At 42.3% G+C, this 25,046-nt stretch overlaps 3 protein-coding genes across 3 annotated transcripts; 1 reads left to right on the top strand and 2 right to left on the bottom strand.

Annotated features, from left to right (window-relative positions):
- The first annotated feature begins 273 nt into the window (after window positions 1-273).
- Window positions 274-20,857, top strand: Mars1 (methionyl-tRNA synthetase 1). The gene is made up of 21 exons (XM_005335676.4): window positions 274-492; window positions 1,650-1,740; window positions 1,901-1,979; window positions 2,057-2,191; window positions 2,693-2,768; window positions 3,029-3,201; window positions 3,366-3,472; window positions 5,682-5,798; window positions 5,937-6,140; window positions 6,803-7,004; window positions 10,238-10,312; window positions 15,519-15,689; window positions 15,818-15,913; window positions 16,039-16,156; window positions 16,519-16,732; window positions 18,137-18,268; window positions 18,355-18,459; window positions 18,552-18,738; window positions 20,169-20,240; window positions 20,442-20,534; window positions 20,638-20,857. The coding sequence occupies exons 1-21, from the start codon at window positions 381-383 to the stop codon at window positions 20,782-20,784; spliced, it is 2,706 nt and encodes a 901-aa protein (XP_005335733.1). The 5' UTR covers window positions 274-380; the 3' UTR covers window positions 20,785-20,857.
- On the bottom strand, window positions 20,792-21,601 carry Ddit3 (DNA damage inducible transcript 3). Its single transcript, XM_078053272.1, has 2 exons — window positions 21,464-21,601; window positions 20,792-21,378 (listed from the first exon to the last, which is right to left on the bottom strand). The coding sequence occupies exons 1-2, from the start codon at window positions 21,599-21,601 to the stop codon at window positions 21,010-21,012; spliced, it is 507 nt and encodes a 168-aa protein (XP_077909398.1). The 3' UTR covers window positions 20,792-21,009.
- On the bottom strand, window positions 21,467-25,019 carry LOC101971356 (DDIT3 upstream open reading frame protein). The gene is made up of 3 exons (XM_005335675.5): window positions 24,888-25,019; window positions 22,233-22,276; window positions 21,467-21,621 (listed from the first exon to the last, which is right to left on the bottom strand). Exons 1-2 carry the CDS (start codon window positions 24,948-24,950, stop codon window positions 22,235-22,237), a joined length of 105 nt encoding a protein of 34 aa, XP_005335732.2. The 5' UTR covers window positions 24,951-25,019; the 3' UTR covers window positions 21,467-21,621; window positions 22,233-22,234.
- Window positions 25,020-25,046: the final 27 nt, after the last annotated feature.

Here is a 25,046-nt window from a genome sequence, read left to right as displayed (position 1 = left end):
TTTAATAACTTGAATCAAGAGTCGATGATTGCGAGTACCTGTAGTCATAATCGTTATTTTATCTTTGACAACTACAGGACAACAAAAAGCCACGGTTTCAGTCACAGCCTCAAAGCCGCCGGGCCCAAGAAGCAAACATCTCTAACTCTCCCACCTAAAAAGTGCTGCTCTAGCACTGCATTTATGGCTTCCTTGGTCTCGATGGTACCCTTTTCCTGTTTCCCAGTGTTGCATGACGGGGAGAAATAGTTCTCTTTCCGGGAGTCGACCGCAGGCCACACTTAAGGCCGAACTCCATTTCCCGGGGTGCCTCGCGGCCGCCGCTCAGCCCGGCGGCGGGAGGCCGGTTCCGGTTGCATCAGCGTCGGATTCATCTCCAAATGAGACTGTTCGTGAGCGAGGGCGCCCCGGGGAGCCTGCCGGTGCTGGCTGCGGCCGGGAGGGCCCGGGGCAGAGCTACAGAGCTGCTCATCAGCACTGTAGGCCCCGAAGGTACTTGGGATGGTGCTGGTGGGCTGTGGATGGCGGTGGGTCGGGGGACAGAAACACAACCGACGCTCACCCGGCGCTTGTTTTCGCGAATCCCTTGGAATGTACCACACATTATCTTACCTTTCCTTTCCTTGGTCACTCCATTAACTTTTCCCTTCCTGTCATATCCTTCATCAGTTATTTACCCTCAATATATTCTTTTCTCATTTTCATCTTCCCCTCTTTCATGTTTCAGCATCCTGAGCTTGGCCTCCTCTTCCTAACCTTTCACACCTATTAGGCAGCCCCCCTCCACTCTATCATCGTCTCCAGGAACTTTTTTGTTATTTTTAGGACCCTGCCCCTTAAGACACAAGGTATTTGTATGCACACACATCTTTCAGTTCTTTCTTTTCTCATGCCCAGCTTAAGAATCCTTTTGATTGACCTCAGGGGCGCTTAACCACCGAGCCACATCCCCAGCGGCCCTCACTCCCCACCCCCCTTTTTTTTTAGTTGTAGTTGGACAAAACATCTTTATTTTAGTTATTTTTATGTGGTGCTGAGGATCCAACTCAGCACCTCTCACATGTCAGTCGAGCACTCTACTGCTGAGCCCCAGCCCCAGTGCCCACAGCCCTTTTTAAAATATTTTATTAGAGACAGGATCTCGCTAAGTTGCTGAGGCTGGGTTTGAACTCGGTGATCCTCCTGCCTTAGCCTCGTGAGTCCCTGGGATTAAAGGTGCTAAAGGTGCCTGCTGCCCGGCCCAGTCCCCAGTTTAACTCTTAAGCCGTAGTGGTGTTAGTCCTCCCATTTCTCTTAATTCTGACTTCCCATTGGGACCTCACATTATTCTCAGGATATGCTAGTTGCTTTGAGTTGTTATAGTTTTGGGCTGCAGCACTATCCCAATACCCACCACGTCCTCTGAAATCCCATCTGTTGTTTCCAGCTGACAGTCTCAACTGAACACCTGCTGACCTCTCCAGCATATTCTGGAACCCTGTTTCAGTGGTCCTATCCTAGAACTTCTGTGATGATATTGTCCTTCTTACTTCTGTTTTTCTGGGAACAATTTATAGTTGTCTTAAATTAATAAAGTATTTTTTTTCCTCTTTCTCTCTCTCATTTTTTTCTTTCCCTTGTTTTTCACCCATTTTCTTCTTATGCATCAGAGTGTGTGGTCCCGTTCCTGACCCGGCCTAAAGTCCCTGTCTTGCAACTGGATAGTGGCAACTACCTCTTTTCCACTACTGCAATCTGCCGGTCAGTATTGGTCCTTGATTACAGGAGGTGGTTTGATCAAAGCACACCTCTGTGTTGTGTGACTAATTATTTACAACCATTGTTTCACTGAGGGATGAGAAATAAGACTAGATAAATGGGTCCTTCTAATTTCACCTTCTCTTGTTCTCTCCCTGGGCAGATACTTCTTTCTGTTATCTGGCTGGGAGCAAGATGACCTCACCAACCAGTGGCTAGAATGGGAAGCAACAGAGCTGCAGGTGGGCTAAGGCACAGGGAATGGCAGGTAGGTCCTTGCTGTGCATGGCCACCTTGACCTGTGTCCCTTTCATTTTAGCCAGCCTTATCTGCTGCCTTGTACTACTTAATTGTCCAAGGAAAGAAGGGGGAAGATGTTCTTGGACTACTTCGGAGAGCCCTGACTCACATTGACCACAGCTTGAGTCGACAGAATTGTCCTTTCCTGGCTGGGGTGAGTTGGTCTTGAGATGGGGTGTGGGGAAGATTTATAGTGTAAGAATTAATAGGGAAGATTGTATTCAGAGTGTTCAGACCCCAACACTGTCACTAGCAGTGTAATTTACTATTAAGACAAATGTCTTGGGCTGGGGCTGTAGCTCAGTGGTAGAGCGCTTGCTATGCATGTGTGATCCTCAGCACCACATAAAAATAAATAAAGATATTGTGTCCATCTACAACTAAGAATTATAAAAAAAAGACAAATCTCTTAAACTGTCTAATCCTCCATTTTTTCCTTGTGAAAATGGAAATAACATTAATATCTGTGAACACCTCTGTATCTCAATGAGTTATGTTGAGTATTGAGATAATATAATATGCTTAACACAGTGCTTGACCATAGCAGTTTTTCAGTGAGTATTAGATATTATTACTGTTAGGAAAAAAAAACAAAAAAAAAAAAACAGTGCCTTATCAGTGTACCTTTTTCTTTTCTTTTCTTTTCCCAACCAAGGAAACAGAATCTCTAGCAGACATTGTTTTGTGGGGAGCACTATACCCATTACTCCAAGACCCAGCTTACCTCCCTGGTGAGAATTATGTATATCACTTTACCCCACCCCAAACCCCAGGAGTTTAGTATAAGGGTTACAGAACAGACAGTTGAGGATCCAGTTGAGGATGCAATTTGATACTTGACAGGACAACTATAGGGAATATGGCTGCAGGAACTAGGGAAAGCAAGTGGAGAAACCTTTGAAACTTTTTAAGAAAGTGAGGAGGTCCTGCCTTGCCTGCTCATTCCAGGTCCTGTGCTTGCTGATTCTCTTTTTTTCTCCCATGACCATAGAGGAACTGGGTGCCCTGCGTAGCTGGTTCCAGACTCTGACTACTCAGGAGCCATGTCAGCGAGCTGTAGAGACTGTGCTGAAACAGCAGGGTGTCCTGGCTCTCCGGTCTTACCTCCAAAAGCAGCCTCAGCCCAGTCTACCTGAGGAGAGGGCTGTCAGCAATGAGCCTGAGGTTTGGAACAGGACAGGGCATCTTCATGGAGCCCTGGGCCCTGAGGTGGGAGGTGGCTGGGAGAGAAATGTTGAGTATTTGTCTAATTTCTTTAATTGTTGGAGAGAATTTCTTTACCTGTGGTGCCCCTTCACTTGGTAAGGAATTCTATACTCTCTTTGTAGGAGGAGGAGCTGGCCACCTTAACTGAGGAAGAGATTGCTATGGCTGTGACTGCTTGGGAAAAGGGCCTGGAAAGCTTGCCCCCCTTTCGGCCCCAGCAGAATCCAGTGTGAGTAGGCACCAAGGAGTGGGGCTTGGTTTTATAAGTACATGTTGTTGATAAAAGAGAACAAAGTAGACAGGCCTTGTCTGGTCATCAAACTACTAAGTTCTGTGAAGTAGAAGAACAGGATCCTATGAGGAAAAATATCAAAAGAGACTAATTTAGAGACCTTTTGACACATTGTATTTCACTATTGCAAGGACCTAGGTAGCAGTTATACAGTAGCCTCCTTGTTTGAGAATCTGCTTTCCATAGTTTTACTTGCCTGCAATCTAAAAATACTAAATGGAAAATATCAGAAATAAACAATTCAAGGGCTGGGGATGTGGCTCAAGCGATAGCGCGCTCGCTTAGCATGTGTGCGGCCCGGGTTCGATCCTCAGCACCACATACCAACAAAGATGTTGTGTCCGCCGAGAACTAAAAAATAAATATTAAAAAATTCTCTCTCTCTCTCTCTCTCTCTCTCTCTCTCTCTCTCTCTCTCTCCCCTCTCTCACTCTCTCTTTAAAAAAAAAAAAAGAAACAATTCAAAAGTTTTTATTTTTATTTTTTGTAGATGGATATAATATCTTTGTTTTATTTATTTTTATGTGGTGCTGAGGATTGAACCCGGTGCCTCACATGTGTTAGGCAAGCCCTCTACCACTGAGCTACAACCCCAGATCCTCAGATGTTTCAAATAACGTTTATTAGAGCATATTTTTATAATTGTTCTATTTTACTAGTTATTCCTATTAATCTGTTGTACCTAGTTTATAATTTAAACTTATATAGATATGTATGTGTTGGAAAAAACAGGTTATAAAGGTTTTGGTATGCATTTTCAGGCATCCACTTGGGGTCTTGGAAAGTGTCCCCAGCAGATAAGAGGACTACTGTGTTATAGAATGTAACCTCCTTGAGGGCAGAACCCAGGGTATACTCACCTATGTATCTATCACCATACTCAGTACTCTCATAGTGAGAAAGAAGTGAAGAGATAACGTCAAAGGAGTGCTACATGATATGGTACGAAGTGATTAGGGTCTCAGGATACAAGGACTATGGGAGGCCAGTTGTCAATGAAAGAAGATTTTCTAAAAGCTGATTTCTAAGTTGGATTTCAGAAACAATTATGATATTAAGGTATGGGGAGAAACGCCAATGCAGGAGAAATTAGTGATGCCTGTGTTGAGGAAATTAGCTGAAAAATGTTCTGTGGAGCAAATGAAACCATCTGACTAGGACATACAGCAGCAGCTGGAAAGAAGGGATGGGGTTAATGTGGGGTATTGGGGAGCCAGTGATTGTAGATTGAGAATGGTTGGAAAGATGACATAAGCCCTGATGCAGTGTCAATGCTAAGGAGAAGGGAGAGGTACAGTATGTATGCAGTTGAGCTTTTAACGGTGAAGAACCATGAATAAGGAATACTGAGTTGAGTGACTTTAGTCAGCAGATTGAATGGCATTAACTAGGAACGATCCTGGGAAAGTATGGAGAAGATCACAGTGGCTATGAGCAATAGATGGTGCCTGCTAGTTTGAGTTAGGTCTTGAGGAAATGATAGACATGGATTAAGGAAGAGTCAAGAGGTACAAAAGGACTTGGTAAGAATGTGCATGGAGTGATGAACTGTAGGATTTTAGATAATTAATGATACTGTTAGCATGTGGGAGAAGGAGTTCGTACTAGGAAACTTCTTGGGAATAGCAAGAGTGAAGATGGTTGGATAGAGCCTAGGGAGAGTTTTGTGGATACTTGGGAACTTCAAGTCTGAGATGAGCTAATGTCAGCAGTTAAAGGGACAGAAATTAGTGCTGGAATGAGGCATGTGAAATGCACAGAGCAGTATATGAGGTTTGCTCACTGTGGACAGGGCTTTCACCTGCAACTGTAGAGGATCTTATGGTCCTGTGGGTTCATGTGAGGAAAGACTTTATTTATTTATTTTTTTAAATAGAGAGAGAGAGAATTTTAATATTTATTTTAGTAGTTATCGGTGGACACAGCATCATTGTTTGTATGTGGTGCTGAGGATCGAACCCGGGCCACACGCATGCCAGGCGAGCGCGCTACTGCTTGAGCCACTCCCCAGCCCAGAGGAAAGACTTTAGATGTACAGAAACTCATGACAGTTGAACAAAGTTGTGTCTGGTTGTACTGTGCATTTTTCAGTCTTTTTTGACCTTGGCATCTCCCTGGTTGTCTTCTCTTCCTCTTTCTTTACCAGGTTGCCTGTGGCTGAGGAGAGGAATGTGCTTATCACCAGTGCACTCCCTTATGTCAACAATGTCCCTCATCTTGGAAACATCATTGGTTGTGTGCTCAGTGCTGATGTCTTTGCCAGGTGAAGTCAGCTTCTGGAGAAGCTCCTCCTGATGGAGGGCTGGACCCCAAGGGAATAGGACACCTCAAGGTTGGGAACTGGAAGGATCCTGGGAGCAAAGGCTAACCTGGGCCCCCATGACTACATATTCCCTTCCAGGTACTCTCGCCTCCGTCAGTGGAACACTCTCTATCTGTGTGGGACAGATGAATATGGGACCGCAACGGAGACAAAAGCTATGGAAGAGGGCCTAACTCCCCAGGAAATCTGTGACAAGTACCATACCATCCATGCTGACATCTACCGCTGGTTTAATATCTCATTTGATATTTTTGGTCGTACCACCACTCCACAGCAGACCAAGTAGGTTTTCTCTCATGAGATTGAAATGGAGATTGAAGGCTGGGGTCTGAGGCAATGAGAATATCGTGGAGACCGAATGAACCAGAGTGATTGTCTAGGATTTCCTCTTGAAAAATCTGAATGTTCCCCAAAATGTGTCCTGGGCAGTTATCAGACCTTCCTGAGGGCATATATTATTTGACCAGGAGCTGAAGGAGTACCTGAGGGAGGGAAGAGTTGGAACTTAACCTGCCTTCTCTTCTTTGCCTCCTTCCTCTCTTACTGCCTTAGAGTCTTTAAGATATTAACTCCCATACCTGTGTGCATTAATAGACAATACACTTGCAATGATATTTGCCAGCTGATGGTACTTTGCAATTCAGCACTGGGACTGACTGAAGAGCAGACACAGTCTTGAAGAGAAAGCAAATGTTTGGATTCAACAAAAATGAATTCTTAAATGCTGAGGGAAGAGATTGTGGGCAGATGAGGAATAGGTATGAGGGGTGTGGATCATTTCATTATTTCATTAAGAATTTAATGAGGAATGGATGGCCTTTGCCTTGAGTGGCTTTCTAATTTCTTTGGTGCTTGGATTGAATGAATTTGGATCCCTGGTTTGAGTGGCAGGAGGGTGGTATGCATATTTTCTCTAACTTCCTATGTCTTGTTTACTTTGCTAGAATCACCCAGGACATCTTCCATCGGTTGATGGCACGAGGTTTTGTGCTGCAAGATAGTGTGGAACAACTCCGATGTGAGCGTTGTGCCCGTTTCCTGGCTGACCGCTTTGTGGAGGGAGTATGTCCCTTTTGTGGCTATGAAGAGGCTAGAGGTGATCAGTGTGACAAGTGTGGCAAGCTCATCAATGCTATTGAACTCAAGGTAAGAGGAAGGTCTCATGGGAAACAGGGAATAAATTTTCCCCCCTTTGGTACTGGGGATTAAACCCAGGAGTGCTCTACCACTGAGCTATATTTCTAGAACTTTTAAATTATTGAGAAAGGGTCTCCCTAAATTGCCCTGCTAAGTTACTGAGGCTGGCCTTAGACTTGTGATCATCCTGCCTTATTCTCCTGAGTTACTGGGATTACAGGTGTGCACCAATAGTATTCTTAAAGGGATTCCCAGTCTTGTCCCATTCAGGATCTTTTTGTGGGTGTGTTACTGGGAATTGAACGCAGGGGCTCATGCATGCTAGTCAAGTGCTGTACCACTGAGCTATGTCCCCAGCCCCAGGATTTTTATTTTAGCATACAAAACCTTTTGATGGTTTACCCATTTCCTCAACTCATCATTTAGTTCACTTGAAAATATTTATTTAGTTTTTAACATTGTTCTAGGAAATACATGTGGCATTTATACTTCCAGTCTTTGCTCCGATTGGGCCACCTGATCTACATTGATTTAGATTATTCTGTCTTCTATAAATGCCTCTGATTTCTAGTCCATGTTTAGTTGTTTGTTAGTTAATTTATTTAGTTGTTTATTCATTTATTTGGCAAGCTTTTCTTTTTTAAAAATTATAATACTGGGGATTGAATTTGGGACCTTGCACATGCTAGGTAAGCACTTAAGCATTGAGCTATCTTTTTTTTTTAATATGTCTTTATTTTATTTATTAATTTATGTGGTGCTGAGAATTGAACCCAGGTCCTTGCATGTGCTAGATGAGTACTCTACCGCTGAGCCACAACCCCAGCCCTTGTTTTTTAAGACAGGGTCTCATGAAGTTTCGCAGGCTGGCCTTGAATTGTAATCCTCCTGCTTCAGCCTCATGAGAAGAGATTATAGGCATGCATCTGGCTATTGGACATTTTTTAATCTGTACAGGCTAGTTATAGTTCAGGGACTAGGGACAAGGAAGTGAATAAGACAGACTTTTATCCAGTGTGGGAAGGATACCAACACTAAACAAGGAAATAATATAGGATAGGATAAAGTGCCAGGAAGATGTGCTAGGAGGTGGGCTTTAGATGATGAGGGAATGCCTCTGAGAGTGAGTAACATTTGAAATGAGAGTTTAACTGAAGGATGAAAAGGAGCAAGTCAGGTGATAAGTGGTATTAAGAGAGTTGCAAGTTGAAGAAAACGTGAAGTGTTGCAATTACCAGGAAATGTAAAGGCTTTTTGTTGCTGCGATTAAATACCTGAGATAAATAATGTGAAAAGAAGAAAGGTTTATTTTGGCTCACAATTTCAGATTCATTGTATGGTCACTTGGCTCCATTGTTTCTGGGCCTGTGGTGAGCAGAACATCACAGTGTGGAGCAAAGCTGCAAGGCAGCCAGAAAGTAGAGAGTGAATAGGCCCCGGGACAAAATATAACTCCCCATGACCTATGTAGGCCTTACTTTTTCAAGTCTATATGCCTTCCCAGTAGTCTAGCATTCATCAGTGAAGATTAGTCTATTGACGAGACTAAATCTTTCATGATTTAATCACTTCCTAAAGGTCCTACCTCTGAACATTGTCGCATTTGGGACCAGAGCCTTTAACACATGAGCTTTTGAGGGACCTTTCAGATCCAAACCATAAAAGGCCCAGAGGTAACAAAGAGCTTAAAAGGCCAGTGTACTGTGGGAGGATTAAGATAAGGTCAGCAAAAAAGGGACCAGTTTACCAGGGCCTCCTAAGCCATTACAGGAGTTTTAGATTTTATTCTAGTGGAATGGCAAGCTGCTTTGTGGAAAATGAATGGAAAAGAAAAGAGAATTGGAGAAGGGTTTGGAGTCTAGAGTCCAGAATTGGGGAAAATTTAAAATAGATTTGGGATATATTTTGGAGGTAGACTGTAGTGTTGGTTAGACTGGAATTTGGAGTAAAGAAAAAGATGATTTATAAATTTTTGGCAGGAGCTAGGAAAATAAGTTGGTGTTAGAATGCTGGCCTACCATGGGTGAGGTCCTGAGTTTAATCCCCAGCACCACCATTTAAAAAAAAAAAAAAGAAAGAAAAATTGGCTTGAGCAGTTTGGATAGATGGTAGTACCATTTCTGACAATGGGCAAGAGTAGGAGAAAAGGCCTTCATGCCAAATGCAGTGATACTGTTGGGGTTTGCTAAGCTTGAGATATCTGTAGTCATCCATGTAGACAGTTGGATCTGAGCCTGTGGAATTCAGGAGAGAGGTCTGAGAGGGTTACAATTTCTCACCTTCAAAAACCCAGGTGAAGGGCTGGAGTTGTAGCTCAGTGGTAGAGTGCTTGCCTCATATGTGTGAGGCACTGACTTTGATTCCTAGCACCACATATAAATAAGCAAATGAAATAAAGGTCTATTGACAACTAAAAAAAAAAAAACAGGTGAGCTGGTTCCAGTGATGCACACCTGTAATCCCAGTGACTCAGGAGGTGGAGGCAGGAGGATTGCAAGTTCAAAGCCAGTCTCAGCAACATTGTGAGGCCCTAAGCAACCTAGTGAGACCCTGTCTCAAAAAAAAAAAAAAAAAAAAAGTGATAGCCAGCATAGTAGCACATGACTATAATCCCAGTAGCTTGGGAGGCTGAGGCAGGAGGATCACAAGATTAAAGCCAGCCTCAACAAAAGTGAGGTGCTAAGCAACTCGGTGAGAACATGTCTCTAAATAAAATACAAAATAGGTGAAAACTCTCCTGGAAAGTTTTATTGATTAATTCCATCTAACAGTTTAATACTTTAGCTGTCACTCTTCAGTGTTGTTATATATTCTATTTCTACCACACAATTAAGTATTTTTTGACATTTGCTTTGTAAAGATCTGTGCTTGTTTGTTATGCAAGCCATCTTTCCCTGACTTGACTATAACCTCGAGGAGAGGAGCTACGTCTTCTTTTGTTGCTTCCTCATTCTCTCACACAGTGCAGTGCTCTGTACTTAGACTGTGCTTAGAGAATGCTTTTTTCCTACTCTGCATTGATTTAGTAGAAATGTGATACTCTGAAGAACAGATGTTATGCTGTGCAAATTTGAGTTTCCCAAGTTCAAGAAGCCCAAGTAATTGAGTGGGCTGGTGTGAGGATGAAGTTCATCTAGAGGGCACCTGAGGCACTCTTCCTTCTGTGTTCCTTCTCTTATTTATAGTCCTGATCCTATCTGTGTCACTCTGGGTCACCCCTTCTCTGGAATTTCCCTTCACAGAAACCTAAATGTAAGGTTTGCCGGTCATGCCCTGTGGTAAAGTCCTCCCAGCACCTGTTCTTGGACCTGCCTAAGGTAAGTGAGCCTTTACTCAACCTAGTGTTCAGGAGGCCTCTTCTGTCCCTCTACCTTAACCACAAATATGGATATTTAACCACTCCAAGGTTATTTATTTCCATTAAAAATTACATGTGCTGTTGTGAGGAGATTAAACAGATTAAAGGGCCACAAAGCAGAAGTCCTAGGTCCATCAGTCCTAAGCCCACTTGCCAGAAATATTTACTGCTGTGCATCTTTTGTGTCTAATCAGAAATATCCTGTGCATATAAAAGTATGTTTATTCCTCTCTCTTTTTTTTTTTTTTTTTTGGTACCAGAGATTGAATCCAGGGGCGCCTAACCACTGAGCCACAGACCCAGCCCTTTTTATTTTTTATGTTGTGCTGCTAAGCCCAGTTCCTTATTTAACTTTTTATTTGGAAATAATTTCAAGCTTGCAAAAATAAACTTGATAGAACAAAGAAGTTCATGTGAGGGTTGGGGTTGTGACTCAGTAGTAGAGCACTCATCTAGCATGTATGAGGCACTGGTTTCAATCCTCAGCACCACATAAAAATAAATAAATAAAGGTTTATGTCCAACTACAACTGAAAAGAATTAGGGAAAAAAAAAAAGAAAGCTCATGTTGTTTAACCAGAAGAACTTTGCCACCTGTGTGACCTTGCAGCTGGGTGCGGTGGTGCACGCCTGTAATCCCAGAAACTTGGGAGGCTGGGGTAGGAGGATTATGAGTTCAAAGCCACCCTCAGCAATGGTGAGGCACTAAGCAACTCAGTGAGACCCTGTCTCTAAATAAAGTACAAAATAAGAAATGGGGTTTGGTATGTGGCTCAGTGGTTGAATGCCCCTAAGTTCAATCCTCAGTATCTTTAAAAAAAAAAAAAAAAAAAGAAGTTTTCTAACCATTATCTCAGGGGCACTTGACAACCGAGCCTCATCCCAGCCCTATTTTTTATTTTATTTGGAGATAGGGTCTCACCAAGTTGCTTAGCACCCTGGCTTTGCTGAGGCTGGCTTTGAACTTTTAATCTTCCTACCTTAGCCTCCCAAGCTGCTGGGATCACAGGAGTGTGCCACTGCTCCCAGCCTGATCCATTTGTTTTTAGCATATTTGCTCTGTTCCTCCCTTTTCCTCCTTTCCCTTCTATTTGTACATGTATATATTCTCTTATTTTTAAGTACTTCAGTGTGTTTCTAAGAAACCAGACTTTTTTGAATAACCACACTGAAGTTACATCAGGAAATTTAACTTTAATGTATTTGTTGATGCACCATTCAAATTCTATTTTTTTTCCATTATCCTAATGATAATCTTTTTTTTTTTTTAGTACTGGAGATTGAGCTCAGAGGCTCACATATAGTGGGCAAGCACTCTTAACACTGAGCTATACCCCCAGTCCTTTTTATTTTTTATTTTGAGAAATATTTCAACAATTTTTTTTAATTAAAGAAATTTTAAGTTGCCCACAGTTGCCTTAAACTTGAGATCCTCCTGCCTCAGCCTTGCAAGACAGGTGGGATAACAGATGTGTGTCATTGTGCCCAGGACAGAAATAAAAAGGATGTAGCTCAGTGGTGAAGTGCTCCCTAGGTTGAATCCCCAGTACCAAAAAAATAAAAAAAATTAAGTTTGTGATCCTGCTGCCTCAGCCTCCCAATTAGATGGGTTACAGGTGTGTGCCTCTGTGCCCAGCCAGTTTATTTTTCCTTTATTTATTTATTTATTTTTTGTGGTGCTGGGAATTGAAACAAGGGCATGTACTCTACCAACTGAGCCATATCCCCAGCCGAGTTTATTTTTAATAACTATACAGTATTTCATTCTGTGGTATCATAGGGGTCTTTCCCAGCCATTTTCTGTATATATTATTTAGTAGATTTCTAGTATTTTGTAATTACATATAATGTTGCAGGGAATAACCTTTTGCATATGCATTTTTGCATTGTTGGAAGTTTAGGATAAATTGGTTTTTTTTTTTGTTTTTTTTTTTTTAAAGAGAGTGAGAGAGGAGGGGGGGAGAGAGAGAGAGAATTTTTAATATTTATTTTTTAGTTCTCGGCGGACACAACATCTTTGTTGGTATGTGGTGCTGAGGATCGAACCCGTGCCACATGCATGCCAGGCGAGCGTGCTACCGCTTGAGCCACATCCCCAGCCCCAGGATAAATTCTTTAAAAGTAATCGCTTTTGGACTGGGGATGTGGCTCAAGTGGTAACCCGCTCGCCTGGCATGCGCAGGGCACTGGGTTTGATCCTCAGCACCACATAAAAATAAAATAAAGATGTTGTGTCTAGTGAAAACTAAAAAAAAAAAATATTAAAAAAAAAAAGTAATCGCTTTTGTGTTAAGGGTAAATGCATATGTAGTTGTCAAATTTGCCGCAGTGACTATTGTACCATTTTGCACTTCTGTTGGCAATGTGTGAACATGCCTATTTCTCCATAGCCCCACCAATAGAATGTATTGTCAGGCATCAGAAGTTTGCCTCATTCTCTTAACAGTAGTATGGTATTTATGTGGATGAATTCCATGTAGCATCTCTTCAAAAGGTTTTTTTTTTTTTTTTTTTTTTTTTGCTTTTAAAAGTGGTATTAGCTTTTAAATATTTTAGATAGAAATTTATGACATAGGGCTGGGGATGTGGCTCAAGTGGTAGCACACTCGCCTGGCATATGTGCGGCCCGGGTTCGATCCTCAGCACCACATACAAACAAAGATATTGTGTCCGCCGAAAACTAAAAAATAAATATTAAAATTCTCTCTTTTTATCCCTCTCTTCTCTCACTGTCTCTTTAAAAAAAAAAAAAAGAAAGAAATTTATGACATAAAATGTGGAAGTTGCATACTTAAGAGTAAGCACAAATGTATATTTTCCTTTTTTTTTTTTTTTCTAGTTAATATTAATTTATTTCTGGTTGCAGTGGCACATGCCTGTAATCCCAGCAGCTTGGAGGCTGAGGCAGGAGGATCACAAGTTCAAAGCCAGCCTCAACAACTTAGCAAGGCTCCTGAACAACTTAGGGAGAACCTGTCTCTAAATAAAATATTATTTTTTAAAAAAGGGCTGTGGATGCGGCTAAGTGGTTAAATGTCCCTAGGTTCAATCCCTGATACCAAAAAAAAAAAAAAAAAGTTAACCTATTTATTTTTATTATTATAATTAATAGGACTATATGTTATTTTGCAGTTTGCCTTCTGTGGTTAATAATATCTTGGAGATCTTTTCATGTCATTTCCTATGGGTATACCCCATTTTTTTTTAACCTCGGTTTTTTTTTTAATGATTTTTATTTTATTTATTTATTTTAAAATGATTTTGTAATAGTTCGTGTATTTATACAGTATATTTAAATTTAAAACTTGAATCAGGAGTTTCAGTTTTTAAATTTTTTTTTTAAAGATGAGATCTTGCTCTGTTGCACAGGCTGTCTTCAAACTCATAATGCCACCTCAGGCTCCTCCATAATTAGGATTATAGGTATCTGGCTTAGTTTTGGATTTTTTTTTTTTAATATCTTCTTTAGTTTTAGGTAGACATAATATTATTTATTTATTTATTATTGATTAATTATGTGGTGCTGAGGATCGAACCCAGTCCCTCACATGTACTAGGCAAGTGCTTTAACACTGAGCTATAACCCCAGCCCCTAGTTTCAGATTTTTGCTATCATAAACCGTGTATTTCTTTTCTTCTTTTTTTAAAGAGAGAGTGATAGAGGAGAGAGAGAAGAGAGAAAGAGAATTTTTAATGTTTATTTTTTAGTTCTCGGTGGACACAACATCTTTGTTTGTATGTGGTGGTGAGGATCGAACCCGGGCCGCACGCATGCCAGGCAAGCGCGCTACTGCTTGAGCCACATCCTCAGCCCCTCTTCTTTTTTTTGATACTGGCAGTTGAGCTTTGGACTTTGTGTGTATGCTGTGCAAGTACTCTAAGTACTCTACCACTGAGCTACGTCCTCGGCCCTTTTTATTTTGAAACAGTGTCTTGTTAAGGTGCTCAGGCTAGCCCTGAACTTGAGATACTCCTGCCTTAGCCTCCAGAGTGACTGGGATTACAGGTGTGCACCACTGTTCCTGGCTATTAGTGCACTTGTCTCTTTTGTAGTTTTGGTATTGGGGATCAAACCCAGGGGCACTTTACAACTGAGCTACATCTCAAGTCCTTTTTATTAAAAAAGAAGAAGTCTTTTTATAAAAATATAAATTGAGACAGGGTCTCACTAAGATGCTGAAGGTCTCACCAGATTGCTGAGGCTGGCCTCAAAGTTGAGATTCTCCTGCCTCAGCCTCCTTAGTTGCTGGGATTACAGGTATATATGTGTCACTGTACCAGCAATGGTGTGTTTCTTTTCTTTTTTCTTTTTTTTTTTTTGAGAGAGAGAGAGAATTTCAATATTTATTTTTCAGTTTTCGGCAGACACAACATCTTTGTTTGTATGTGGTGCTGAGGCTTGAACCCTGGGCCGCACGCATGCCAGGCAAGCGTGCTACCGCTTGAGCCACATCCCCAGCCCCGTTTTTCTTTTTAAAAATTCTATTTATTTATTTATTTGGTAGTTGTAGATGGACAGCATGCCTTTATTTTATTTGTGTTTTTTTTAATGTGGTGCTGATGATTGAATCCAGTGCCTCTCATGTGCAAGACAAGCACTCTGCCACTAAGCTACAACCCCAGCCCAATGGTGCATTTCTTTACACATTTCTGCACTCCTCACACATGCTAAGCAAGTTCTCTATCCCTGAGCTACATCTCTAGAGTATGTGTGTGTGTGTGTGTGTGTGTGTGTGTGTGTGTGTATGCTACCAGAGATTGAATCTAAGGGCACTTAACCACTGAGCCACATCTCCAGCCATTTTTATTTTTTATTTTGAGACAGAGTCTCTAAATTGTTTAGGGCCTTGCTAAGTTGCTGAAGCAGGCTTTGAACTTGTGATCCTCCTGCCTTATCCACCTGCCTCAGCCTCCTGAGTTTCTGGGATTATAGGTGTGTGCTACCTACTGTGCCTGACATACATGTCTTCACTTTTAAGGGAATATCTCTGCTAATAAATTCATAGAGATGTAATTACTATTTCAGAATCATGAATCTTTTAAATTTTTATCATAAGGCCAAATGTATTCAAAATGTTGTTCATATTTATCCTTATGAGATATGAGGATAATCATAGCTAACCACATATGAGACTCCTAATTCTGCCCTCTGTCTTCCATCTCAGTTGGAAAAGAGATTAGAGGAATGGTTGGGGAAGACATTGCCTGGCAGTGATTGGACACCCAATGCACGGTTTATCATTCGTTCTTGGCTTCGGGATGGCCTCAAGCCACGCTGCATAACCCGAGACCTCAAATGGGGAACTCCTGTACCCTTAAAAGGTTTTGAGGACAAGGTAAAAACTCTTTTTAACGTCTCAAATTATAGTCTCAGGATTAAGACCATGGGTTAGCAGAATAGAGTATTGAATATATCTGAAATTTTGGGTTGTTTCCTATCATTTCCTTTCTCTTGAACCTCTAGGTATTCTATGTCTGGTTTGATGCTACTATTGGCTACTTGTCCATCACAGCCAACTACACAGACCAGTGGGAACAATGGTGGAAGAACCCAGAGCAAGTGAGCAGTTCTTGGTTAGCCTGTTTATGGAGAGGGCATATGAAGGAGGGCATGTATGACAGGGTATCGGGTCTTTTTTGGACTTTTGAAGAAAGTCTCAGATCTCTCACAACTATATTCCCTAGGTGGACCTTTACCAGTTCATGGCCAAAGACAACGTTCCCTTTCATGGCTTAGTCTTTCCTTGTTCAGCCCTAGGAGCTGAGGATAACTACACCTTGGTCAAGCACCTCATTGCTACAGGTAGGTACCCTAGAAGAAAGCGGACTGTTGGAATGAGAACTAAGGCAGTATTTGGAAGAAGATCCTGTGAAGTGCTGGGTCTTGAGTTTGTAGTTGATATGGATTAGGAAATAATTAAAACTTGAGAACATCATCCAGAAAAAGGAATCAAGATTCTGAAGAAAACAAAAGACCAAAGCAAAAATTTTGTATTACATATGAGTAAAGAGAAAAAAGGTTAGAATGGATAGGAAAGGATCCCAAGCTACTCAGGGTGAGGTATTTTTGGACATCCACCATTAATGTTGAAGGAAAGGGAAGAATTACTGGGTCAGAGAGGGGAGTGATATTTGAACAGATGGTTCTCATTCTTCTCTGTCTAGAGTACCTGAACTATGAGGATGGGAAATTCTCTAAGAGCCGTGGTGTGGGAGTGTTTGGAGATATGGCCCAGGACACAGGGATCCCTGCTGACATCTGGCGCTTCTATCTGCTATACATTCGTCCTGAGGGCCAGGACAGTGCCTTCTCCTGGACAGACATGCTGCTCAAGAATAATTCTGAGCTGCTTAACAATCTGGGCAACTTCATCAACAGGTGGGAGTTGGTAAGGGGTTAGAGTCAGCAGTAGAGCTGAAATGTCCCAATTCTCCCTCCAGAGATAAGAATATAGAGAGAATATGTAGAGACATTGTGGAAAATTGATTTCTTTAAGTTGGACTCTGCTCCCAGCACATAGTAGGTAAAGTATACTTTGGAAAGAGAGATAAGATTTAGCAAAGTTGTCACAGAGGGATTTTAACATAATTGTTTTCTGATGTTCATTGAAGAAATGATATATTTTATCCTCACAAAAAAAAGGTTCACTTGCAGGCCACTGAAAAGTTTGGCTGAAGAAAGGGGTTATTTCAGTGTAGTGATAGGAGGCTTCTGTTCTACAGAGTTTTTACTTTAGGGTCACATTTCTATTCTTTGTCACTATCACAGTGATTCTGCAGTCTGAAGAAATCTCCATGACTTAAGAGTTTCTCTGTTCCTCTCTTTGAGCCCTAGGCCGTTAGCTCAATTACTATTTACCCTTTCAGGTTTTTTTCATTAACCATCTTGAACAGATAGTCTTCTTTAGAGTGTTTGATAGCAATTAACACATAATAAATTTAAACTTGAGGGCTGGGGTTGTGGCTGAGTGGTAGTATGCTTGCCTCACATGTATGAGGCCCTGGGTTTGATCTTCAGCACTACATAAAAATAAATAAAACAAAGGTATTTTGTTCATCTACAATTAAAAATATTTTAAAAAATTTTTTAATTTGATCTTTTTTTGTTGTTTGTTTTTTGTACCGGGAGTTGAATTCAGGGACACTCAACCACTAAGCCACATTCCCTGCCCTTTTTTTGGATTTTATTTAGAGACAGGGTCTCACTGAGTTGCTTAGGGCCTCACTAAGTTGATGAGGCTGGCTTTGAACAAGTGATCCTCCTGCCTTAGCCTCCTGAACCACTGGGATTATAGGCGTGCACTACTGTGCTTGGCTTAACTTGATCATTCTTTTTTTTTTTTTTTTAAAGAGAGAGTGAGAGAGGAGAGAGAGAGAGAGAATTTTTAATGTTTTATTGTTTAGTTCTCGGCGGACACAACATCTTTGTTTGTATGTGGTGCTGAGGATCGAACCTGGGCCACACGCATGTCAGGCGAGCCCACTACCGCTTGAGCCACATCCCCAGCCCCCTTAACTTGATCATTCTTAAAAATTTACTTAAAAGCAAAATGTATAGTTGCTTAACTTGATTAGGTTTCTTCATTTGAAGAGTCACATTTTTAGGGGCGAGAGAATAAAGGCTTAATTTGTTAAGCTTTGCCTTTTACTTTGAAGGGCCAGGAAGCATGTTAATGTGGACAGGAATCCTGAGAGAATGAAAAGTTGTGGAAAGTGTCAAATATTTATAAGGAGACTGGCCAAAAATTTTTTTCTCCTCTTCTCCTTCTCTATCTCTATTAAGAGCTGGGATGTTTGTGTCTAAGTTTTTTGGGGGCTGTGTGCCTGAGATGGTGCTTACCCCTGATGATCAGCGCCTGCTGGCCCATATTACCCTGGAGCTCCGACATTATCACCAACTGCTGGAGAAGGTTCGGTAAGTAACTTACACAGCTCTGCCTCTTAGGGTTTGCTGGCATGTCAAGAGACTCATATATCTTGGCCTGCTTCCTTTCTTCCCAGGATCCGGGATGCCTTACGCAGTATCCTTACCATATCTCGACATGGTAACCAGTACATTCAAGTGAATGAGCCCTGGAAGTGGATTAAAGGCAGTGAGGCTGACAGGTATGTTAAAGGGGTAGGGGTGTCTCTAGAAATTAGATGGCTGATAGGCTATGTCCTCCTGGAGGTCTTGATAAATCTCTCTTCTCCTTAAGGCAGCGGGCAGGCACAGTGACAGGCTTGGCAGTGAATATAGCTGCCTTGCTGTCCACCATGCTCCAGCCTTTCATGCCCACGGTTAGCACCACCATCCAGGCACAGCTGCAACTCCCGCTTCCAGCCTGCAGTGTCCTTCCCATGAACTTCCTGTGTACTTTACCAGCAGGGCACCAGATTGGCACGGTAGGTCTCCCTGCCATGTGACTATTGGGATGATGTTAGAACAGACCTAACATTATCTTGTTCTTTGCTTTTGGGACAAGAGCTCTTATAGGTCTTCTGAACCCCTCCTCATTCTGCAGTTGGGTGTGCTTGTGATGCAAGGTCCTTGGTACTGGTTCACAAGTTCAGTGTTTTTTTTTTTTTTTTTTTTTTTTTTGGGGTTTTCATGCTAAAACCATACCTGGCACATAAAAACTAACTGGTATACAGCCATTCTTTTTTTGAAGAAATACCACAATATTATTGTTTCCATAATACTAGTAAGCAGTGAGGCAGAGAGAATACAATAGTATCTATTACTCTTTGACACAGGATTACTACAGAGTACATCTAAAACTTATGGATTGACCTAGTATCATTAAATAGTTGAAATACTTTCTGATCCTATCAATACTTTGGGCTTTCTGAGGAATGCTTTTTCTGAATTCTTTTCTTAACCAGTAGGTATTTGCTTAGTGTTATGTTCCTTCTAAGACTTTTTTGGGAAGGGCCAGTACTAGGGATGACCAGACCTCATTCACTCTTCCATGCTGGGCAGATGATCTCCTGCTGAACTGCATCCTTAGCTCTTTATTGTTTGAGTTGGCCTTGAACTTTCAGTTCTCCTGCCTCTGCATTATCAGGTAGAATACTCAAATGCCATTATAAAATATATCTTTCATCTTAAAAGAGTCACTTTGCAGTCTGATCTAAACCTCAGACAGTAGTCTTCCATCATGCAAAGAAACCACAAACAGGCTGGCTCCGTGGCACATGCCTGTGATCCCAGTGGCTTGGGAGGCTGAGGCAGAAGGATCTTGAGTTCAAAGCCAGCCTCAGCAACTAAGTGAGATCTTGTCTCTAAATAAAATACACACATAAACAAAGGGCTGGGTATGTGGCTCAGTGGTTAAGCACCCCTGGGTTCAAGCCCCAAAACCAAAATCTAATTTTTTTGGGTAGTTATAGATGTATACAATGCCTTTATTTTTATGTGGGTGTTGAGGATCAAACCCAGTGCCTCATACATAGTAGGCAAGCACTCTGCTGCTAAGCTACAGCCCCAGCCCCAAATACTCCATCTTAAGAAAACAAATTGCTATTCTGGGATTAAAACCCTAACTGCAAAAATCCCTCTCCTCCCATTATCTACTTGGGCTATAAGTGGAAGAGGGTTTCAGTGTCCACTGGGCCCTCTCCACAGGTTTGTCCAGAATCAGTCTATTACTATTAACTCTCCATTTCCTTCATTTGCTTCTTTCCTTTACATATATTTCCTGGGATTACAGGTGTGTGCCATGGTACCTGGGAGCATTAAGGATTTTTAAATGTCAAGAGTAGGTTTGGAGAAGCCCATTTTTTGGTAGAGTTTATATGTAAGCAGTGAATGATTCTGGAATTCTCTTTCACAGGTCACTCCTTTGTTCCAAAAACTGGAAAATGACCAGATTGAAAGTTTGAGGCAGCGATTTGGAGGGGGCCAGGTGAGAAAGCTAGACTGTCCCCTCACCCAACAGCCACAGCAGCACCTTAATTCCTCATCACACTTTCCATCTTTTGGCCCTGCTACTTCCTTTTTTCTTTCCTATCTTAGCTAGAAGAGTCCTCGAGTTAAAAGTGATCACTTTTTTAGAGATCAGGAGATGTTTATGGCAGCCAGTGATAACCCAGTTTTTCTTCTCTAGGCAAAAGTATTCCCCAAGCCAGCAGTTGTAGAGACTGTTACAACAGTGGGGCCACAGCAGATACAAATGCTTATGGATGAAGTGACAAAACAGGTATGAAGCTGAAGCCCATTGGGAGACTGGAAAAGCTGAATCCTAAAGAGACTTTTACCTGGTCTCACTCACTGTTACTCTCTCCACTCAACCCTTCTCTTAGGGCAACATTGTCCGAGAACTGAAAGCACAAAAGGCAGACAAGAACCAGGTTGCTGCGGAGGTGGCTAAACTCTTGGATCTAAAGAAACAGTTGGCTCTAGCTGAGGGGAAACCTCTTGAAACTCCTAAAGGCAAAAAGAAAAAGTGAGAGAACGTGGCTCATAGAAAGTCTTTAATGGATATGGACAGTTAATAAATAAATGTATTATCTCTATATATAAGCTGAGACCCTTTGCTTTTGTCTCCCCCAATCCTTCCCCCTACTGGACATGTGTTGAAGATCACATCATTGACACTGTTGTGAAAGTGGTCAGTAGCCACTTCAGGGTAAGGTAGGTAGTGGCCCCAGTTGGGGAGTGATGGTTCCAATTGTTCAGGCTTGGTGTAGATTAACCATTCGGTCAATTAGAGCACGGCGTGTGGCTTCTACTTCCTGAGTCAGGCGCTCTATTTCCTGCTTGAGCCGTTCATTTTCTTCAGTTAGCTGTGCCACTTTCCTTTCATTCTCTTGTTCTTTTTCCTTCATGCGTTGCTTTCCAGCCCGGGCTGGCCACTGGCCACTGTGTTTCCGTTTCCTAGTTTTTCCTTGGTCTTCCTCCTCTTCTTCCTGAGCCAGGGAGCTCTGACTGGAGTCTGGAGAGCGAGGACTCTGGGAGATGCTTGTGACTTCTGCTGGACCTGGCTCCCCAGCCAGCCAAGCCAGAGACGCAGGGTTAAGAGTGGTGAAGGTTTTTGATTCTTCCTTCAAAGAAATGAAGAAAGGAAAGGCAGATAGTAGTAGAGAAAGACAAGATAATATCCCCTCACTTTAGAATTAGCATTCTCACCTCTTCGTTTCTAGGGGGTGAGATATAAGTACCCCCATTTTCATCTGAAGACAGAACCTCCTGCAGATCCTCATACCAGGCTTCCAGCTCCCAGCTGGACACCGTCCCGAAGGAGAAAGGCAATGACTCAGCTGCCATCTCTGCAGTTGGATCAGGTTCTGGAAAAGTACATACTCGGTATAAAAGTTCCACTTGGCAAACAAAGTCTATACCACAGGTTGGCAAAATGATCTGGAAGTGAAAGTTTTATTGGAACATATCTATTTATTTACATACTGTTTATGACTGCTTTAATGTTACAATAGCAGAGATTAATAGTGATAACAGATGCTACCCAAACACATTCTTATGAGATCCTAATGAAAGTTCTCAGCCCACATGGGAACTCTATAGGTACTTTAAGGAACAATTACCAGGCCATTTGTGCTCCTTTCTGTGTGGGGATTTTGGATAAAAGGTCCTTTGAGTCCATCTAACTTCAAGGAAGACTGAAGATGAGCAAGGCAAACCAACTGTCTTTGCTAGGGCTGACTTTGAGAGAGCAGCTTTCAATTAGGAAATGCTCTAAAAATAGTGATTTGGTCACCATGTTGTTAAGGGGCAGGCTAGAGGGATAGACATGGCCTGACAACAAAAGCTTGTTGAGATTCAAACCCTGCTCTCCTTCTTTAGGCTGGGTCTTCTAGTAACTTAGGATCCCAGCAAAGGGAGCCTAAGCAGCTTTTCCTTAGGAGTTGGTTTTGGAAAAAGAGTTATGAAGTTTACCTACTTTCAGGTGTGGTGATGTATGAAGATACACTTCCTTCTGGAACACTGTGGAACAAAGAGAAATGTCAGCCATTTTTGAAAGGAGAGGCAGATTCTTCTAACCTCTTACTGGTCTTGTGGAATATGGATAGTTAAAAGGTCCTATAGCTATTTCCAAGGACAGAAGAGAGCTCTGCTTCCTTTATTTTTAGTTGTGACATGTGACATTTGTAGTCCTGATTACATAATAGCAAAGTCCTGGCCAACTCGGTTTCTCTAAATATAAGGCAGCCCTCAAACATGCCCAGTAAGGGCTAAGAGAAACAAGTCTAGTGGCATTTTCCTAATTCTATTTCTGCACTCATATGGTCCAAATGTACATTTCTATTTCTGGTCTAGGACCTTCAACTCTGCTATGTACTGCCTACTTACCATCTCCTTTTGGATGTGTAACAGGCATTTATATTAAGTCCAAAGACAATCTCCTGCTGACCTTTTCCTTCCAGGGTCATCTCCATTTCAAGATGGTTAAGGCAAAAATCTTGGGGTCATCCCCTCTCCCCTCACACTTGACAATCCAATCCACAGCACTAGCAAATTCTCTGTTTTTTTCTTTTGTATTGGGGATTGAGCCCAGAGAGGGTCTACCACCTAACTATATCCCCAGCCTTTTTAAATTTTGAGACAGGGTCTCACTAAGTTGGCAAGGTTGGCCTCCCAATCAGCAATCCTCATTCTTTAAAAATACACAGACCCTTGTTTTCAAATGAAGATCAATTTACTATCATCTCTCCTCATTACCTTGGAAACTTCCTTGCAGAATGTCTCCCCATTCTGCTCTTGCCACCACTCCCTAAGTCTATTCACAACATAGCACCTCAAGTGAACTTTTTTTTTAACCTTTATTTATTTTTTTAATATGGTGCTAAGGATTAAACCCAGGGCCTTGCCTGTGCTAGGAGAGCGCTCTACCGCTGAGCCACAACCCCAGTCCTCAAGAGAGCCTTTTGTGATGATGATGATGGTGCATTTTACTACTAAGCTATATCCCCAGCCCTTTAAAAACTTAAGTAAAGTCTTTGCTTTGAATCTTCCAATGACTTCCAATTTCATGCATATTAAAAACATCCTCATAATGGCTTGCAAGGCCCTACAGAATTTGCTTCTCATCTACAAATTGTTGAGTTTTCATAGGCCACTCTCGTCCTTGCTCACTCCAGCCCACCTGGCCTGTTCCTAAAGATACCAGGCATACTGCCATTTTAGGGTCTAAGCTCTAGCTGTTCCACCTGGAATGCTCTTCCTTCCATAGTATCTGCATGGCTCACTGGCTTGCCTCTTTCAGGTTTTTATTTTTTGGTATTGAGGATTAAAACCCAGGGGTGCATTACTACTGGGCTATATCCTCAGCCATTTTATTACTTTGAGATGGGGTCTATTTAATGGCTGAGGCTAGCCTCCAACTTGCTATTTTCCTGGCCAGCCTCCAGAGTCATTGGGATTACAGGCACCACTTGCCTGGTTTAGGGCCTTTCATTTAAATGTTATCTCAGTGAGGCAATCCCTGGCCAACTGATAAAAAACTAACCTCCACCCTAAACATTGTTTTTTCCTGCTTAGTTTTCTCCATGTCAATTATGGCTTCCACTGCAGAATATTTTTTTCTTATTTAGAAATACACTTTGAGCCACAAACTGCTTGACACATAGCAGGTGCTCATTAAGTATATGAATGAATGTAAATCTCCCGCCCCAATCTCACTTATAGGGAAGACTAAACCCAGAGCTGCCTGTCCCTCGAGACTGGAGATGCAATATTGCTCCGATTATTTCTCTACATTGCTGTCCTCTCAGGGGAACAATTCCTTGCCTTCTAGTGTGGGGACTTGGCTTTCATCAGCAGTGGAGCTCCAGGCCAGAGGACTACAAAGCCAAACAGTAGGGCTGGCCTGATGCAATGGTTACGCAGAGATTAGTTGAGAGTAGGGGGGAAAAGAGGAAGGGATCAATCCCAGGAGAAGGGGAATACCCTAGGGAAAACCCAAAGGGCTTCCCACTTTTACAAAGATCCAAGCTGCTCTCTTGTGCAGGAGGCCAAGAGACCTCTGGGGAAAATGGAAAACCCATCTCTCCCTGTCCATCAGCACCCTTCCTCTCCAAAAGTTGTGTGCAGAGTCCAGGATCCTCAGCTACCTCAGTGGACATGCTGACCCCTGGAGGTGCTGTAGTTGGGACAGAGCTCAGGGTGGGGGGGTGGCGACAGGGAGAATGCCCGCAATGGCGAAAGGGCGGATACAGAACTGAGCTACAGGTCACCCAATCTCAGAGCAGGGGTGTGTCCTGCTGCCCCGCCTCTCACCGGACAGGCCTACAGAGGTTGCCTGGAATCGGCTACAAGAGAGAATGAATTTTCCGAGGGCAGCAGGGATCCTTCAGCACAGAAACGGAACCACACTCCGGAAAAGGATTGGGGTGACGTTATCGCTCAAAGTTAAGAGGGGCCTGCCTGTAAACACAACTCCTGAATAAAGAATTCTCCCCAACCCTCGAATGGTTCCTAAGATCGCTGTGGCAGGGCATGGACCCATATCGTAAAGAGCAGACGCCCAACTTTTGAGGGAACAACCGATGTTCGCGAGGAAGGAAAGGTAAAGGGTGGATAGGGAGTCAATACTCGCCTTTCTCCTTAGGTTCCGGAACTGACTTTGGCTTTGTCGCTGCCACCCGCTCATCTTCAACATGATATGCTCTGCGTCTTACACCCAAGCTTCTGACCTCGTACCCTGGAACCGGGATCTTTTATGGTGGCCTTGCCCTCCTCCTATGGGCGGGATCCA

This window comes from Ictidomys tridecemlineatus, chromosome 6 (genome assembly GCF_052094955.1).
Source record: "Ictidomys tridecemlineatus isolate mIctTri1 chromosome 6, mIctTri1.hap1, whole genome shotgun sequence".
In the NCBI taxonomy this organism is placed as follows: domain Eukaryota; kingdom Metazoa; phylum Chordata; class Mammalia; order Rodentia; family Sciuridae; genus Ictidomys; species Ictidomys tridecemlineatus.
This window is presented reverse-complemented; position numbering and strand designations above follow the sequence as displayed.

Bases quoted from the DNA above. Each gene is read 5' to 3' on its own strand.
- Mars1 (XM_005335676.4), top strand. From the start codon at position 381: ATGAGACTGTTCGTGAGCGAGGGCGCCCCGGGGAGCCTGCCGGTGCTG. The intron at 18,269-18,354 runs GTAAGTAACTTA...CTTTCTTCCCAG, and splicing joins CAACTGCTGGAGAAGGTTCG to GATCCGGGATGCCTTACGCA. The intron at 20,241-20,441 runs GTGAGAAAGCTA...TTTCTTCTCTAG, and splicing joins AGCGATTTGGAGGGGGCCAG to GCAAAAGTATTCCCCAAGCC.
- Ddit3 (XM_078053272.1), bottom strand. From the start codon at position 21,601: ATGGCAGCTGAGTCATTGCCTTTCTCCTTCGGGACGGTGTCCAGCTGG. The intron at 21,379-21,463 runs GTGAGAATGCTA...ATTTCTTTGAAG, and splicing joins CACCCCCTAGAAACGAAGAG to GAAGAATCAAAAACCTTCAC.
- LOC101971356 (XM_005335675.5), bottom strand. From the start codon at position 24,950: ATGTTGAAGATGAGCGGGTGGCAGCGACAAAGCCAAAGTCAGTTCCGG. The intron at 22,277-24,887 runs GCGAGTATTGAC...TTTGTTCCACAG, and splicing joins TCCGGAACCTAAGGAGAAAG to TGTTCCAGAAGGAAGTGTAT.